The 18,521-nt window shown below is 38.3% G+C and overlaps 1 protein-coding gene across 1 annotated transcript in view; it reads left to right on the top strand.

The window, feature by feature from the left end:
• The first annotated feature begins 5,347 nt into the window (after nucleotides 1-5,347).
• The window catches only part of nup210 (nucleoporin 210), an 88,597-nt gene continuing 75,423 nt past the window's right edge, over nucleotides 5,348-18,521 (top strand). Inside the window, exons 1-4 of the mRNA XM_079803120.1 lie at nucleotides 5,348-5,963; nucleotides 8,102-8,238; nucleotides 10,963-11,094; nucleotides 18,019-18,115. Of these exons, the coding sequence (XP_079659246.1) occupies nucleotides 5,797-5,963; nucleotides 8,102-8,238; nucleotides 10,963-11,094; nucleotides 18,019-18,115 (533 nt within the window). The 5' untranslated portion in view covers nucleotides 5,348-5,796. The remainder of the gene's footprint in view (nucleotides 5,964-8,101; nucleotides 8,239-10,962; nucleotides 11,095-18,018; nucleotides 18,116-18,521) is intronic.

Raw genomic sequence — 18,521 nt, 5'->3', positions numbered from 1 at the left:
CTTACGCAATACTCGTTCCCTCTTCTAGAGAGAACCGAGGTTACGTTAAGTAACCGAGTATCGTTATTTTCTTTCAAAAGTAAGAGTCGACTCGGAGTCATTTTTAAGAATCGTTAGAAGACCGAAGCTTTTTCTCTGACTAGATGACGTCAACTTGTCAAGTTATTTGAATACGATACGCCCACTTATTGCGCTCCAAGACGCCAGTGAAAACTAGAAAACATCATGGCCACGAGACGCTGTGTTCTGAAGTGCGACTCAAAAGCAAACTTTTTTCATCTGCCCAAGGATGAGCATTTGAAGACTAAGTGGCTTGAAGACAAACCATACATCGTCGCGATTGAGTGTTTATTATTAGTCGTCAAATGTATGTTTCGCGATCTCAGGAAGCTTTTATTATGGACTTTTATTATGGCACATGGTATCTTCTTCGTCTGTCTGTACCATATATGGATTACATGTGCACAGAGCGCCCTCCGGCTGCCAGTATGAATTGAAAACAACACATAAGAGACTCAATCGCTCATGATTAGGCTATTTCTGCCCATTTTGAGGAAGTATTGAATAAAAAATACTCCTCTGTTTAGAAATTTGACACAGACATATAAGAATCTATCAATATGTCTCCTCATCTGCACACTTTTGAACTAAAAGCCCTGAGGGATGTTGATTTGTCGCGAGTCTTCGTGAGGAGTTTTTTTATGAATGAGATCAGCTGAGGCTCATATTACAATCAAACAGTACCGACGCGGTTTTCATATTCATAACTCCTGACACATATTAACAAATTACTGTCATTATAAGACTTTGATGGGCGTTCCGTTTCCGAGAATATCTGCACAGACTATACCAATCACAACTGACTGGGTCATCTGACCAATCAGCGCAGATTAGCGTCACGTAAAGGCGGGGTTTTGAAAAGTGAATCACTAAAGGAATCATTTGAGAATCGCTGTCAAAACAGGTAAAAATAAATGCATATTATAAGAAAACTAAAGTCTTTTTTGTCATTGCATGCATGCAAAACTGTTGTTGGGGACTTCTAAAACAATATTTGGAACATTTTAAATGCCATGATAGGTGCTCTTTAATTGAACACTGCTGGTGTTCATATGAGTCCACTATGAGTCCACACTCAGAGTGTTAAAAGGTAACACCGAATCAGTGTTGAAGTTAATGAGATAATTCAGTGATTAATTAAGTGATGATTGAACATTAGTGATGAACACCTGATGATAATGAGAAACACTGAAGGAAAGAGAAACAAGAACTACAACTGACTTCAGCCAGAGCCTTAGATGAAATCAACAGAAGATGAAAGAAGACATTGAATCTCTGAAGATCTCAGCAGAGGAGGATTAAACAACTCCACAAACAGCATTACCAGCTTCACACATTACTAACCAGACTGACTTTAATTATGTTAGATGTCTACAGAAGCTCTTATTGAGATTAACAGGGGTTTAGATGTTGATATTTTATTGAAAATTATAGATTTGTTTTGAAGTCACCATTATGGTGATTAGTGTTTGCTTTAGTTGGTCTTTTGACTTTTCAACACTATTCTGTCCTTTGGCTGCTGTAACTGGTTGTTATGGTGAGAACAGCAAGAGAACGTTGATGATGAAGTAATTGATGATCTCCTAAGAGTAACTGATTAAAGTATCCTTGTAACTCTACAGCAGGATATCCAACAATGTGTTAATCAGAACAATTAAACGGTTTTCAAAACATGTACATAGGTTTTGTACTCCAGTTTAATAGCACATTACACAATAAGCACTTCTAACTCCTGCAAAATTTACTCACACACAGACATCAAGAATCAGCCTATGAATCTCAGCAATGGTGACATGATTCATGCTGCAATGCATTCTGGATGCATCATGCAAACCTCGTCCATGGCTCCCAGAATGCATTGCAGCATGAAGCATGTCACCATGGTTGAGATTCATAGGCTTATTATTGATGTGTGAGTGTGAGTACAACTTGCATGAGGTCGAAGTACTTAACAGACATTTTGCTTTAAAACTTATTCAGCTTTTCTGATTAAAACAGTGCTGGATCTTTTCTAGAATCACAACAAAACAAAGTTAATAGTATATTGCTCATACTCAGTCACACTATCTGTTAAGTATGCCACTTCACAATTATCATATTCTTTTCACTGAGCAGCTGACAGCACCTGATTGTGTTTTCTATTGCTTTTCTTGCCATAGCAAACTCAGTTACAACAGCCAGAAAACCACTAACATTACAGTCATCAAATTGCACAACCAATGAAAACACTAATCATCATAATGGTGACATCAAAAATAAGAGCTTCTGTAAATGACTAGATTTCTGACAGAAATAAAGTCAGTCTGGTAATGTGTGAAGCTGGTAATGCTGTTTGTGGAGTTGTTTAATCCTCCTCTGCTGAGATCTTCAGAGATTTAATGTCTTCTTTTATCTTCAGTTGATTTCATCTAAGCCTGTGGCTGAAGTCAGTTGTAGTTCTTGTGTTTCTCTGTCCTTCAGTGATTTTTCTCATTATCATCAGGTGTTCATCACTAATGCTCAATCATCACTTAATTAATCACTGAATTATCTCATTAACTTCAACACTGATGCAGTGTTACCTTTTAACACTCTGAGTGTGGACTCATAGTTGACTCATATGAACACCAGCAGTGTTCATTTAACACTGAGGATTTTGCTGTGTAGTATAATTACTATATATTCACTATATATTCTCCTCTTCTCCTGTTATTGTCACTTGCACTGCCTGTTACATGTTTAGTATTACCTTCTCTGTTGGCGAAGAGGGCTTCATATGTGATAAATGCAGGGAGATAGGCTGACAGAGAAGATTTCAGATTTAGAGACACCCATCCAACTTTTATTGAGAAAGTAAGAGATTTAGACACTGCTTTGGATGTGACTAGCTTAGTGAACTACATTGTTTAATTCCGGTTGCAGAATCCGTGCAGCAGGGAAACTGGGTGACTGAGAGTCGAGATAGTCGCAAATAAAAAAAACACTCTTCCGTTCCGATTAGAACATCAAACAGGTTCTCCCCACTCAGTGACGCACCCACTGAGAATCCTGTTGAAAGTGCCCTAGTTATTGGCGATTTTATTATACGGAACGTGAAAATAGAGACACCAGCCCCCATAATCACATGTTTACCGGGAGTTAGAGCGCCTGACATCAAAGCAAATTTAAAAGCTAATTCACATCGGCACTGATGATGTTTGACTTTGCCAGTTGTAGATCACCAAAATTAACATTACAGAGGTGTGTGAACTCGCAAGTACTATGGCAACTAAAATGTTTTGCTCTGGCCTCCTTCCTGTTAGGAAGTGATGAGTGATGAGATACTTAGCAGACTATCCTCACTCAATGGCTGGTTGTCTAAGTGGCGTCCACAGAAGAACATAGGGTTCATAGACAATTGGAAAAGCTTTTGGGACAGCCCTGACCTGTTAAAAAGAGATGGTATTCATCCCTCCTGGGATGGTGCCGCTCTTCTCTCTATATTTGACACATAGTCTTAGAGCTGAACCTTGACTAACTGGGGCCCAGGTCAGGAAACAGACAGACTGGCTGAACGACCGTCTGCTAGCTGACTCATGTCACAGAAGTCAGATAAATCCCAACACATTTGGGACTCACTCACCTAGATATTATCACATAGAGACTGTGTCTGTTCCCGAATTAGTAAATACAAAAAACTCTTGAACCCATTTACATTTTTTTACAATCGCTATTACTTTTTACAAATTTCCTAAACTCTTGTTAGCACAACATCTGTCTCTGAAGGCTATACAATTAACACATTTATTGTTGCTTTTAAACGAAATGCATACAGTTAACACATTTAAAAAGCTTGAACTTCTTTTACACACAAGCTCAACCAAGACCAAAACAATGTATTTTTACTGCCAAATTTACCAATGCTTTAACGCTGTATGTCAGAACAGATAACAGCATGTTCTAAACCTTACCTTATAGGCTAAAGTCAAGGTAAACATTTGTCTATATTGTGAATTGAAACACAAATATATCCCCTACAATATTATCCAATTTCAAATGCATGTTTGTCTCAAGATCAATCAATCAAAATTTTAGAGCAACTGAAGTGGACCAAAGTGCTGTGAAGAATAAATAAAATACATAAAATACATAACTCATACGAGGCATAAAATACAAAAAACAAAACATATTAGAGACATAAAACATAAGAAAAACAGCCATACCAAAAAAAAAACTATAAAATTAACTAAATGTCAACATCAGGTGCACTGTAAAGAAATTCAACCTATTTCAACTTAAAACTTAAGTTCAGTTGCTGCCTTAAATTTTTATGTTAAAGCAACTTAAAAGTACAAGCCATTTAAATTTAGATTACAGTAAACTGACAATTTTGTGTTGAATCTTGTATAACTTAAATTAAAAAGTTTAAATTGCTTAACTTATTTTGACAAGTTAAATTAACTTAAAAACATATGTTGTCATAACTTATTGATCCCATCATTTTTTTAAAGTGCAAAGGCCAAGGGGAAAAGGTGGGTTTTTGACCTGAGAGAACGGGTAGGTGTATGGTGTGGGACAAGTCCATTTAGGGATTTAAAAACAAATAAAAGAATTTTACAGTGGATCCTAAAATTTACAGGCAGCCAGTGGAGTGAGGCTAAAATGGGGGAAACGTGCTTGTGTTTACATGTTCCAGGTAAAAGATGCACTGCAGCATTTTGTACCACCTGGAGATGGGTGACAGAAGATCCACTAACTCCCACATACAGTGCATTATAGTAATCCAGCCGAGTGGTAACAAAGGCGTGGATTACTGTCTCAAAGATGAACACGAACACAAGTAATGTTTTTTTTCTAAGTCTAAGTCATGTTAAGAAAAGCTACTTAAAGGTATAGTTCACCCAAAAATGAAAATTACTCCATGATTTATTCCCCCTCAAGCCATCCTAGGTGTATATGATATTCTTTTAAAAGCCAGGAAAAAATATATAACTCTGATTGTGTTCATCAGAAAGAAGAAAGTCATATACACTAGGATGGCTTGAGGGTGAGTAAATCATGGGGTAATTTACATTTTTGGGTGAACTTTCCCTTTAAATGTCCTAACTGAACAAAGGCATTGGCATAATCTAAGCCCTGTCTGTAAAACCTTACCTAAAAAAAACATGTTGTCTAAAAATCTGCCTGTATCTCTATTTCATGTATATCAACAATTTTCATTAGGAAACACAGGCGGGATTTTCACAGACGCTGCAACCCACTTAACTTCAACCAGTCAAAATGAAACTACGACTGTGCCTTTAAGGAAACTCGTCACTGTTTGAATGACGGAAATCAAGTCCCAGCATGCCTCGCTCCGCTTCGGTAGTAACCTTCGGCGGGTATTTTCCATGCGACTATGTGTATTCAAAAAGTATATGTTTTTTGCTTGCTCCGTTGAAGTCTTTGACTATTTTATTGACTTGTTTTTTTCTATTAGTGTCTTTGTTCTTATTTGAAAATCCCAACCACTGAGTTAGGAAAGAAGCAATAATGAAAGTAACAGTGACTGTGCAGCTCGCGCGGCGTGAACTCGAGCGCGTGTTGTAGTAAGAGACACTGCACATCGTCATCATCATCATCATCATCATCATCATCATCATCATCATCATCACTACTGCTGTCACATCTGATTAGTGGCGCGAGGGATGAGGCGGGAGGCTGATGGGCAAACTTCATCTAACTACGAATACTCTCATAACCGTAACTTGAAATATCTCAGTGAATAGTGAATCTGTGATGATGGTGAACGTTCGTTCTCTCGCGGGGCTCTTTATTCTCACACATGCGTTCATCTGCAGTCTGACAAACGCTGCCAAACTCAACATACCTAAAGTTTTATTACCTCTTGCCAGAAGCACAAAAATCAACTTTACACTGGAAGCATCAGAAGGATGTTATCGCTGGTAAGTGCATTAAATACAGCGTTACATTAGAAGTGCATTGGCATTTCTTAACTAATTTACAAATATAATGTACTAGAGAATACCTTGCCCGGTTGTAACATCAAACATATTGTTGTGGTCTGTGGATGATAAAGAGTAACTATATGCAATACTGTAACGATGAATGCTGAAAGGTCAAGCACGTGGTGCTGTTGTGATGTGTTTGTTCTGACAGCCATTGCAGATCTCACGTTTTAAATGTATGTAATTTATAGATAAGACAATGTTTTAAATGAATGTCTTTATTTTTCATATGACGAGTTTTTATTTTATTTTAACATATAAAGTTACACCGATCAGGCATAACATTGACAGGTGAAGTGAATAACACTGATTATCTCTTCATCACCTGTTAGTGGGTGGGATATATTAGGCAGCAAGTGAATATTTTGTCCTCAAAGTTGATGTGTTAGAAGCAGGAAAAATGGACAAACGTAAGGATTTGAGCGAGTTTGACAAGGGCCAAATTGTGATGGCTAGAAGACTGGGTCAGAGCATCTCCAAAACTGCAGCTCTTGTGGGGTGTTCCCGGTCTGCAGTGGTCAGTCTCTATCAAAAGTGCTTCAAGGAAGGAACCGGCCACAGGGTCATGTGTTAAACAAACAAGTTCGATCCATGGAGGCCCCACCTCAGAACTTACAGGACTTAAAGGATCTGCTGCTGACATCTTGGTGCCAGATACCACAGCAGCACACCTTCAGGGGTCTAGTGGAGTCCATGCCTCGACGGGTCAGGGCTGTTTTGGCAGCAAAAGGGGGACCAACACAATATTAGGTCATAATAATATTATGCCTGATCGGTGTGTATATTTATATAATTATTAATAGATTGTATGTTTCACTTTGCTTGCAAATTTCCAAGAAAAACATTGGTAAAACTTTTAACAATAAGGTCTCATTAGATAAGGTTAGTTAATGTATTGACTAACATTGTCTAACAATGAGCTATAAATTTGTTACTGTATTAATTAATCACAACTGTTAATTTAGTTTGTTAGCTGAGGTCCATTACATTAAATTAACAGATACAACATTTTGATTTTAAAGGGTTAGTTTACCCAGAAATGAAAATTCTGTCAAGAATTACTTACCCTCATGTTGTTCGACACCTGTTAGACCTCCGTTCATCTTCTGAACACAAATGAAGATATTTTAGTGTAAAGCTGAGGCTGAGAAAGGCTTCAGATAGGCCTCCATTGGCATTCAGTACATTCACACTCTCAAGACCCATAAAAGGCTCTTAAAACGTCGTTACAAAGTCCATCTCACCACAGTGACTCTACAATAATTTTACGATGCGACGACAATAGTTTTTGTGCGCAAAAAAATCAAAATAACACCTTTATCCAACTTGTTCTTGTCTTCCGTGTGTGTCTCCACGACGCATGCGCGAGAATATGACGTAGCGCCGGGGTTCGGGAATCCATGAAATGCTCACTTTAGCCCCATTTTGAGAACTACGCCGAGACCTAAAGCACGATCAATGTAGAATTCAACAGCTTAGATACGCGCGTCTTCCTCTGCTTGTAAACAAATCTCTTCTGGGTCATGTTTCCGAACGCCGGATCTGCGTCATATTCTCACGCATGCGTCGTGGAGACACACGGAAGACAAGAACAAGTTGGATAAAGGTGTTATTTTGATTTTTTTTTGCGCACAAAAACTATTGTCGTCGCATCGTAAAATTATTGTAGAGTCACTGTGGTGAGATGGACTTTGTAACGACGTTTTAAGTGCCTTTTATGGGTCTTGTGAGTGTGAATGTACTGAATGCCAATGGAGGCCTATCTGAAGCCTTTCTCAGCATCAGCTTTACACTAAAATATCTTCATTTGTGTCTGAAGATGAACGGAGGTCTTACAGGTGTCGAACGACATGAGGGTGAGTAATTAATGACAGAATTTTCATTTTTGGGTGAACTAACCCTTTAATAATGTATTACTAAATGTTGGAATTTCATTAACTAAGATAATAAATTCTGTTTTCATTGTTAATTCATGTTAACTAATGTAGACCTTTTTGTAAAGTGTTACTGGTGAAAAGGTCACTTTCTGGAGCTTCGTATGAGCCAGTAGTTAATGTGTTGTGTGCTCTCCACAGGTCCTCCAACAGGCCGGAGGTGGCCAGTATAGAAGCGGTGGATGTGGATGAGCGCCAGTGCTCTCAGAGGGCTGTCCTGCAGGCCCGCTCCACTCAGCCGTCCCGGCTCACCAGCATCATACTCGCGGAGGACATCTGTGAGTGTCACCCTGCGCTATTTGTTATTGTTGGTGTAGCTTGTTAGTTTGTCGTTCCTTGTTAGTTTGTGATCTTATTACTGAGAATTGCAGAGACAATGTGCTATGCACTCTTATATCAGTTAGAAACCCATCTCTCTCACACAATTACAGTGAACTGAGCCTTTTAGCTTAAAAAATTATGCATATGGGGCCAGTTGCATAAACTAAGCCATTATGTTAAGACAGTGTCTTAAGATCTAGTATGAGCCACTAGCAGTTATTCAAGTGGCGTTCAGTCTTACTTTTCGTATCAAATTAGGCCAGTCTATGTTTTTATGTTACTGATTTAAAAAAATTATGAACAGTCTTAAAGAAAAAAATGTATGTCTAACTTGTAAGACTAGTCTTAACGGTTTATGCAACCGGCCCCTGAGCACCGTAAATGTATAAAAGTAATGACCCGGGGCCGGTTGCATAAACCGTTAAGACTAGTCTTACAAGTTAGACATACATTTTTTTCTTTAAGACTGTTCATAATTTTTTTAAATCAGTAACATAAAAACATAGACTGGCCTAATTTTATACGAAAAGTAAGACTGAATGCTAGACTAGCCTGGCTGCAAATTAGATGCCGCTAGGGTATGTCTAGATTTCTAGGCTATCTTCCTACATGTTTTTTTAAAGGGTTAGTTCACCCAAAAATGAAACGTCTGTCATTAATGACTTACCCTCATGTCGTTCGACACCCGTAAGACCTCCGTTCATCTTCGGAACAGAAATGAAGATATTTTAGTTGAAATCTGATGGCTCTGAAAGGCCTCCATTGGCACAATGGCACTTTACACTCTCAAGACCCTTAAAAGGCACTAAAGACGTCGTTACAAAGTCCATCTCACTACAGTGGTTCTAAAATAACTTTATAAATCGGCGAGAATAGTTTTTGTGCGCAAAAAAACCCTAAATAACGACTTATATAGTGATGACGATTTCAAAACACGGCATCATGAAGCTTCGAAGCGTTATGAATCAGTGAGTCGATTCAGCGGTTTGAATCGCCAAATTTCAGCAGTTTGGCGGTTTGACACGCGATCCGAATCATCAACGCTTCGAAGCTTCATGAGGCCGTGTTTTGAAATCGTCATCACTATGTAAGTCGTTATTTAGGGTTTTTTTGCGCACAAAAACTATTTGAATCGCCTCTCGAGCAGCTGTTTCAGTCATGCTGGTACAGCTCCTATATCTATTTAAATGGGGAAACATCATTTTTCAAAGCTGTATTTTTTCTAAATGCTCAAATCATGACACTTTTTTTTGTTGTTTTTTTTGTGTGCATTTTCCAGGCTGGTCCAGCCATGAGCATGTGCAGCCATAAGCATGTCTCAGAACACTGGGTCTCATTATATGCACAGACGAACTGCTCACTGAAAATTTCCACCTAATTCACAACACACGTGTACGCATAGATTTGTTCTTAACTTCGTTCGAATATTAATGAATTTGGAGTATTCTAAATGAGCAACCACATGCCTGAGGATAGTAATTTGCATAAAGCGCAAATCCATATAAAGGCTTTCAAAGCACACCCTTTCCTTTCACCACTCTCAGTAAACATGGCGCTGTCTACAGACACACACTCGCGATCCTGGAGCAATGTCAAGAGTGCCAGTCTCACATAACACCTTTAATAGAGACCCAGATCACAGACCTCTGATTAGCCAGCTAAGTGGATGTGTGGTTTCAGTTGTTCCTACATTTCTTCATAGATTTATTAAATAATTTATTATAAATCATGATTTGTTTGTGAACACATTAATACGCAGGTTTCACTCACAAATCTGTGCATATGCACGGTTAGTATATGAGTCCCACTGAATCTTTCTATAGCAACCTTCTAACTTCAGCTGCAATGACTTTACCAATTGCTCTTTTATTCACAAGGCAGGACTTATTCCGCCATATACTCACTTATAATATTGTGAAGGTATTGTGTATGTTTGGAAGTTATAGAGTATTATTTTTTGAGTTTTATTAATGTATGAATCGGTTTTTAGATACTTTTTTGTATTTGTTTTTGATTGATAAAGGCCCTTCTAGGGACAAGTGTTGCAAATTAGCCTTTGGCTATATACACTGTGATACAGACATCAGATTGTTTAGTCAAAATGATCTATGTTGGTGGTATCTGTCCCTATCAAATAAATTATTAAATAAATAAAATAAAAATAAAATATTGTGCATTGCACTTTCCCCCATTCGTAGTAATATGAGTGCACTGTCTTTGTATATCTAAAGTCTTTGGTTGTACAGACACCTTTAATGGTGCTCAATTGTCATTTGACCTTGACACCTCTTCCTTACTTTTCATTATATTGAGAACATGCAAAGAAATCACTTTTGAGTTTCACGGACGAGAGTAAATTGCAATTTTTTTTTTAACGTTTAGTAAACAGTGAAATTTACATCACGTTATAAAGAACATCAAGATGGATAATATGTTTTTAAGCCATTTTTGTGTGAAAGGAACACTGGCAACATGCCGGTCGGGTTACTCTAAATGGAAATTGGCTGATATCAGTTTATAGTGCCTAAATAAGAGTTTGTTTTCTTATTGCATATTTTTGCTGTTTGACCATATTATTAGCAAATTAAGTTTAGTTTCAGAGAAATTGTCCATCTGTGGAAAATGGCTGTAGTTCAGTCCTTCTCAGTGGGTGCTGATGAGTGCTGTTGATCTGTGTTCAGTGACGGGACAGGTTCTGCGCTGTGACGCTATAGTGGATGTTATCAGTGAGATCCAGATTGAGTCCACCACTCGAGAGCTTCACCTGGAGGATTCTCCGCTGGAGCTGAAGATTCATGCGCTCGATTCAGAGGGTGAGTGGAGCACCTATTCATGTCACGCACATACAGATCTCAGGGCTCCAGACTGCGACTAAATGGTCAACCACACATTAATTTGCGAGTGATATTTACGCTGAGATCGCCATGTCATGTTATAATTAAAAATTGTTTTATGAAAAATGTTCTGTGAGTAGTCCATCAAATCTTTTGTTGTGTTGACAAAATGAGACGACGGGCAGCAAAGTTACAGTGGAAAAAACCTCACTGAGTCTGAGCACCAAAATACGCATCAGAAACGGATGTGAAAACGGAAAATATCGGGCTTTTACAAAAGCCCTCATCTCTATCAAGCAACAACGCTGATGGCTGTGCCAGCATGAGAGAGAGGGAGAAAACGACTGAAATGTGTCAATGAATGAACATCCCAGTACTGTAAAAGTGCAAGAAGGCAAGTGCACACAACATGGTTAAAGGGTTAGTTCACCCAAAAATGAAAATTCTGTCATTAATTCCTCACCCTCATGTCGTTCGACACCTGTCAGACCTCCGTTCATCTTCGGAACACAAATGAAGATATTTTAGTGTAAATCTGATGGCTCTAAAAGGCCTCCATTGGCTCAATGGCACGGTTCACTCTCAAGACCCTTAAAAGGCACTAAAGACGTCGTTACAAAGTCCATCTCACTACAGTGGTTCTACAATAACTTTATAAATCGGTGACAATAGTTTTTGTGCGCAAAAAAACCCTAAATAACAACTTATATAGTGATGACGATTTCAAAACAAGGCATCATGAAGCTTCGAAGCGTTATGAATCAGTGAGTCGAATCAGCAGTTTGAATCGCCAAATTTCAGCAGTTTGAGACGCGATCCGAATCATCATTCGGCTCATTGATTCATAACGCTTCGAAGCTTCATGATGCCTTGTTTTGAAATCGTCATCACTATATAAGTCGTTATTTAGGGTTTTTTTGCTCACAAAAACTATTGTCGCCGATTCATAAAGTTATTTTAGAACCACTGTAGTGAGATGGACTTTGTAACGACGTCTTTAGTGCCTTTTAAGGGTCTTGAGAGTGAACCGTGCATTGAGCCAATGGAGGCCTTTCAGAGCCATCAGATTTACACTAAAATATCTTCATTTGTGTCTGAAGATGAACGGAGGTCTGACGGGTGTCGAACGACATGAGGGTGAGTAATTAATGACAGAATTTTCATTTTTGGGTGAACTAACCCTTTAACAACAACAGATAAACATGCCAGCTGTGTGGACGCCAGAGATGGGCACCTGAGTTAGTGACTCGGACTCGCATTTTATGAGACTTCAGACTTGACTCGGGCTTGACCTGAAATGAATTCAGACTTGACTCGACAAAAAAGACTTGTGAATATCTTGTGACAAGTCTTTAATCCTTATCTATCGTAAATGAAAAATGTTTTACTTTATTTGAATGTTATAATATCTTCTTCACATGTACGTGACGTGGTAGATCGGACCCTTGTCATAGAATTTGATTACGGATGGTTGTGTATTGCGCGTAAACTCCGACATGTCATAAGAGTCCCATGAAACATGACAGGATCCATCGTGCCATACACCATCACATTTGGATGTATTACCATGTCAAATCGGCTAGATGCAAAGAATGTGTGGAAAATAATTAAAGACACCGGAACAACATTTTATTAGACATCGAATCCACAAAGGTTAGTGATGTTAACTCACACAGCTCACTGTTTTACTGTGGTGTAGCTGGGTGGCTCTTTTGAATTGCCTGCCTGTTAAAGGGGTGATGAACTGAGAAATCAACTTTCCCTTGAGCCTTTGATATATAAAAGTTAATCGTGATATAAGAATATCCTGTAAGTTTTAGAGCTGAAAACTTCCTTGTTAGTCAAAGAAAAGCTTTTATTAACACCAGGCCCAGAAAGCGAGAGCTCTCAGAATATGTCGACCATTGATGCAGAAACATCGCCTCTACAGATAAATATGTACGTCTACTTCTGTAGCCCCGCCCACTGACTCGTGGAGCTAAACGGATCGCGCTATCAAGCTATAAACATGAGTTATACATTGCGCTGTGCCTGGTTGTGGAAGAACACAGTCCCTGCGCAAGGCTCCTTCGGATTATAATGGTGGGAATGAGTGGCTAAACTTTATTTTTAATGAAGTTCCAGCTCACGTGGGGAAGACATTGCACGTATGTTCATTTCACCGGATTCGTTTGTAAATAAGAGACTGGTTTTGCAGACAGGATGATATTACATGAATGCATGAAGCTAATCACTATTGTGAGTAAAAATGTTTTCTATGTGATAGTATTGCATTGTTACAGATCAAATACAATGTTACATTGTGTACATGTCTAACTAAACATAACTTACGGCTGTCACAGGGCAGCCCAACGTCCAGATGGGCTACCAATACTTATCATCATAAATAGTGAAATAACATTCCTTTCTTGATGTGCGTTCACTCTCTTGACTTGATCTTTGAAGGAAAAATACAATCGCGGAAGTTTTGATCATGCTGTCTGCAATGTTGGCGCGCGTGTATTAGAGCCCGACCGATAAAGAATTTTTAAGGCTGATACCGATACAAATATTTGGTGATTTAAAAATCTGATGAATGTATAAACAAACAGATTTCCCTTATTTGTAGTTATTCATGATCCCTCAGCCTCTCTAAAATAATATGATAATGCAGTTTAAAAATAAACTTGTTTGTTTTCTTGTTACAACAAAACAGAGGAGCATAAAAATATATTAAAGTTCTGATAAATAAAATTTATAAAAATACAAACTTAAGATATGAAACTTAAAGTCCTTTGGATGAAAACACAATAACAAAAACAAAACAAAAAAAATCAAAGTTACCAGTATTAATAGATGTGGAAAGCTTCATAAATATAACTTTGAGCAAGACTGGAAAAAAAATATTTAAGTTCTATAAGTTCTGATAAATAACAACATCAGCAAAATATAAACTATATACAGTATAAATATGAGCCACCTTATAATTACAATACATCATTTGGTGCCTGCCTTCGAAAATCTACTACTTAGTGATGCAGTAAATCCATTATGTGACTTGTTAATGCTGCGTCTGAACGAAGTCAGCAACGCACTTTCGTTCACTCCTCACGTGCCTAACTTACAATTTACAATGCAGGGACTGGAACTACAAATATACTAGTTATATTGTTGTGATTTCCAATCGCATTAAAGGAACACTCCACTTTTTTGGGACTTTAGCTTATTCACTGTATCCGCCAGAGTTAGATAAGTCCATACATACCATTCTCATCTCCGTACATCCCATAACTCTGTCTGACGCACCCACCGTTAGCCTAGCTTAGCACAAAGACTGGAGGTATATGGCTCCAGCTAGCCTACTGGTGACAAAATAACACCAACATTTTCCTATTTACATGGTGTGATGTGTATAGTCACAGCGTGTACAAATAACAAGGTTACATGAGACACAGCCATATTATAAACGTACACACACTGGGGACTATATTCTCAGAAGGCGCAGCACTGCTCTACTTCTGCGGAGGGCGGAGTGATTTGCTTGCAGGACCGGAGAAGCCCCGCTGTTACGTCTGTCAAAAAAACCAACGTGACTAGGAAGATAGTAGCGAACGTGACTGTTGCATGGCTGACTTTGAGGAATTGTCAGAGGATTTTTACTTTGTATCAAACCAAAATCCAGAACCATATCGTTTTGAGCCAGAATACACAGACAAGGAGTTACAAACTTTGGAAGCTGATAGACAAGACGCCGAATTGACCTATCGGTAAGCCCCGCCCCCCTTAGTTACTGTTGCTAACTCGGACAAACAAATGGAGTTGCTTTATCTTACAATGACAGCCGTCAGTGTGAAAACCTTATCCCAAGATGTTTTTGGACACAGAATGTAGCGTATATCGTCTGAATGATGGCCAGACTTTTCTGATGGTTTATTAAGTTTGTCATTTTTCACTCCAAAAAAATCATTGTAAGAGCTGAACAAACAAAGCATAAGAAGTGCGCTCTAACGTCTCATTCACAAACTCTCTCTCACTGTTGCATTACCATTAAAATACACAGCAAACTACACAAAAACACTCATAAAACTAACAGTAAACAAACATATAACAGAGCGTATGCCTTTTCGAGGGTGCAGTTAATAACTGGTAAACTTTGTATGATCTACAAAACAACTGCGATAAACTGCGTGCAAGCTCTCCCTTTCACCACCCGTAGACTATAATACCCATCAAAATAGGAGTCCTCCTTACTGGGACAGATAATGTAGACCTTAAACATATCTAAAATTAAATTAATTTACATATAACCAGTTTAATATGGAGAGGCACTGAAATGTAGACCTTCGTGTTTTTGACCTACAGTGTTACATGACGTGAGAACAGTTAGTTATTTCGGTTTGTATGTTAGCAGGGACTTTAATCGTAACTTAACGAGAGTATGACAAACAGAAAATCCTCTCAGGATACCAGGAATCAGTGTTACAGTACCTCAGGCATGACATTTTAGCATTTTTGTAGCATAAACACCATCAAACCGATGAGAGCTTCGGATTTTCCAATGCATCTCTATGGCGCTGACACCTAAAGATGTCCGAGTTCCGGTCCCAGCGCAACTGATACTCAATCTGCCATCCATTGGGTCATCTGCGGTCGAGGGGAGGGGCTTACCGATAGGTCAATTACCTCTGGCACCGCTCATTTGTTACTGTGACAGTCAGAGCTTGTTCGTGACAACACAATACTAACATTACAGGGGATACATGGAGCACGGGAACAACTGCAATACAGTAGTGACCACCCTATTCATGTAATAGTGTCACTAACGTTACATTAGATACACTAGCTAATGACACTGTTACAGTAGGCTAGTCGTCTAAAAACATAACGGAACACTTACCGCAGCCACAGGTGGTCCGCTTTGTCTTGTCTGTAGTCACTACCGATGGGATGGCCGTATTCTTCAGCCCACGTTTCATGATCCGTGTGGCAAATTCCATTTTTTCAAAATAGTCGTCCTCCGTTAAATGTTCTGAGCAAACCCGATGGTAGGCTACTTGATGATGGCTACAGGTGTCTTTGGATACATATCCAGAGCAAGCAGCTGCGGTAAGTACTTCCGTTGTTTTTAGATGACTAGCCTACTGTAACAGTGTCATTAGCTATACATAATGTACCGTTAGTGACACTATTACATGAATAGGGTGGTCACTACTGTATTTCAGTTGTCCCCGTGCTCCATGTATCCCCTGTAATGTTAGTATTGTGTACGAGCTCTGACTGTCACAGTAACAAATGAGCGGTGCCAGAGGTAATTCGGCGTCTTGTCTATCAGCTTCCAAAGTTTGTAACTCCTTGTCTGTGTATTCTGGCTCAAAACGATATGGTTCTGGATTTTGGTTTGATGCAAAGTAAAAATCCTCTGACAATTCCTCAAAGTCAGCCATGCAACAGTCACGTTCGCTACTATCTTCCTAGTCACGTTGGTTTTGTTGACAGACGTAACAGCGGGGCTTCTCCGGTCCTGCGAGCAAATCACTCCGCCCTCCGCAGAAGTAGAGCAGTGCTGCGCCTTCTGAGAATATAGTCCCCAGTGTGTGTACGTTTATAATATGGCTGTGTCTCATGTAACCTTGTTATTTGTACACGCTGTGACTATACACATCACAACTTGTAAATAGGAAAATGTTGGTGTTATTTTGTCACTTTATTGAGCAGTAGGCTAGCTGGAGCCATATACCTCCAGTCTTTGTGCTAAGCTAGGCTAACGGTGGGTGCGTCAGACAGAGTTATGGGATGTAAGGAGATGAGAATGGTATGTATGGACTTATCTAACTCTGGGGGATACAGTGAGTAAGCCAAAGTCCCAAAAAAGTGGAGTGTTTCTTTAATGACACCTTTAAAGCATGAATACAATAAAACAGTTTTAAAAGTGAAATCATAATCAACCACCCCTTTAAAAATGCTTGTATATGTAATTTATACCTTTTTAATGATTTGAATACACCCATTCTAGGACTAGCATGCTTTAAATTTTGATGTCATTTTTTGGGCAGGGTGATGCATGATGTTATGTAGTTTAGTATAATATTTTCATGAAAACAATAACGAATTGAAGCTAGGGCTGCACGATTAATCGAACCGCAATCACAATTTGGCTTATGTGTGATTATGAAAGCGCAAAGGCTGCGATTTTAATGAAATAAAAAAGCGTGTCAGTGAAGAGCTGATCTGTGATCAGTAGTAAACGCTCTTCCATCTGAAAGCACTGCGAGTTTGAGTCGCTTATTATAACGTGTGCTTGAAAAAGCAACGGTCAAACATCTTCACAAACTAGTAATGTAAAGTGTTCATAAACCTGTTGTCCAACAAAATACAACGTTTAATAACATGTTTTAACTCACTTCATATCGTCAGTCGAGCTGATGTGGCTTCTCATCACAGAATGTCAATCAGCACTGCATACTTTATTATTATGAAAATGTCTGCATATTAACAGGTAACCCATTTTTAAAAAAAGATGCTTTCTGTAAAATATAATAATCGTTATTATTATTATTATTATTATTATACTGTTATTTATTCTTAAAAGCTCTATTTTAATTTTTTTATAATGAAAATGTTATTGTAATGGTAATATTTCTTATTTTTATTTAGCAATAATAATAATCATAATAATTATTATTAGTCATATCAATATATAAACACAAAATGTTATATACACACTTTTCATTTGTAAAAATAAAAAAATTATAATAATCGCATTTTAAATCGCAATCGCAATTTTAACCAGAATAATCGCAATTACATATTTTCCCCAAATCGTGCAGCCCTAATTGAAGCTATCAGGATAACTCCGTGAAGAAGGATTGTACTTGTGTCATTGATGTGCATTCTGGGTAAAAATTTTCCTCATTCTGCCTTCAGGAAACACCTTCAGTACTCTAGCCAGTCTGTTGTTTGAGTGGACTATCGTGAAGGATGCGGAAATGGCAGGTTTTCCTGATTCCTACAACACCCTGCAGTAAGAGCACACACTTCCTGTGACCAAATGATGCTGATTTTTACTTAGTAGTCCTGCTTTGTCCCATTTCCTCATGTTTGAATGTTTAAAATTGAATTGTCTTGAAGCATGTTTGTTTTTTCAGCATAACAAAATAAGTATGGATTTCATTTATTTTATTTCAAAGTGTTTTTATTGTTTTAAATGTACATAACACAAACAAACCAACCTACAATGAGTGTTTAAAAAAAAAAAAAAATCCCTTAGCTATATTATATATATATATATGGAGTAGGGGTGTAACGGTTCGTGTATTCGTACCGAACGGTTCACGGGGTGAGTTCCAAATGGAATCAGTATTCCCTATTTGATCATCCCTATGTGAGCAGGACACACGTGTACCGTATGTAGCAGTTTGGAATGCACT

This window comes from Gobio gobio (assembly GCF_949357685.1).
Source record: "Gobio gobio genome assembly, chromosome: 21".
NCBI lineage: Eukaryota > Metazoa > Chordata > Actinopteri > Cypriniformes > Gobionidae > Gobio > Gobio gobio.
The sequence above is the reverse complement of the archived record's forward strand: the minus strand, read 5'-3'. Positions and strand labels throughout refer to the sequence as shown.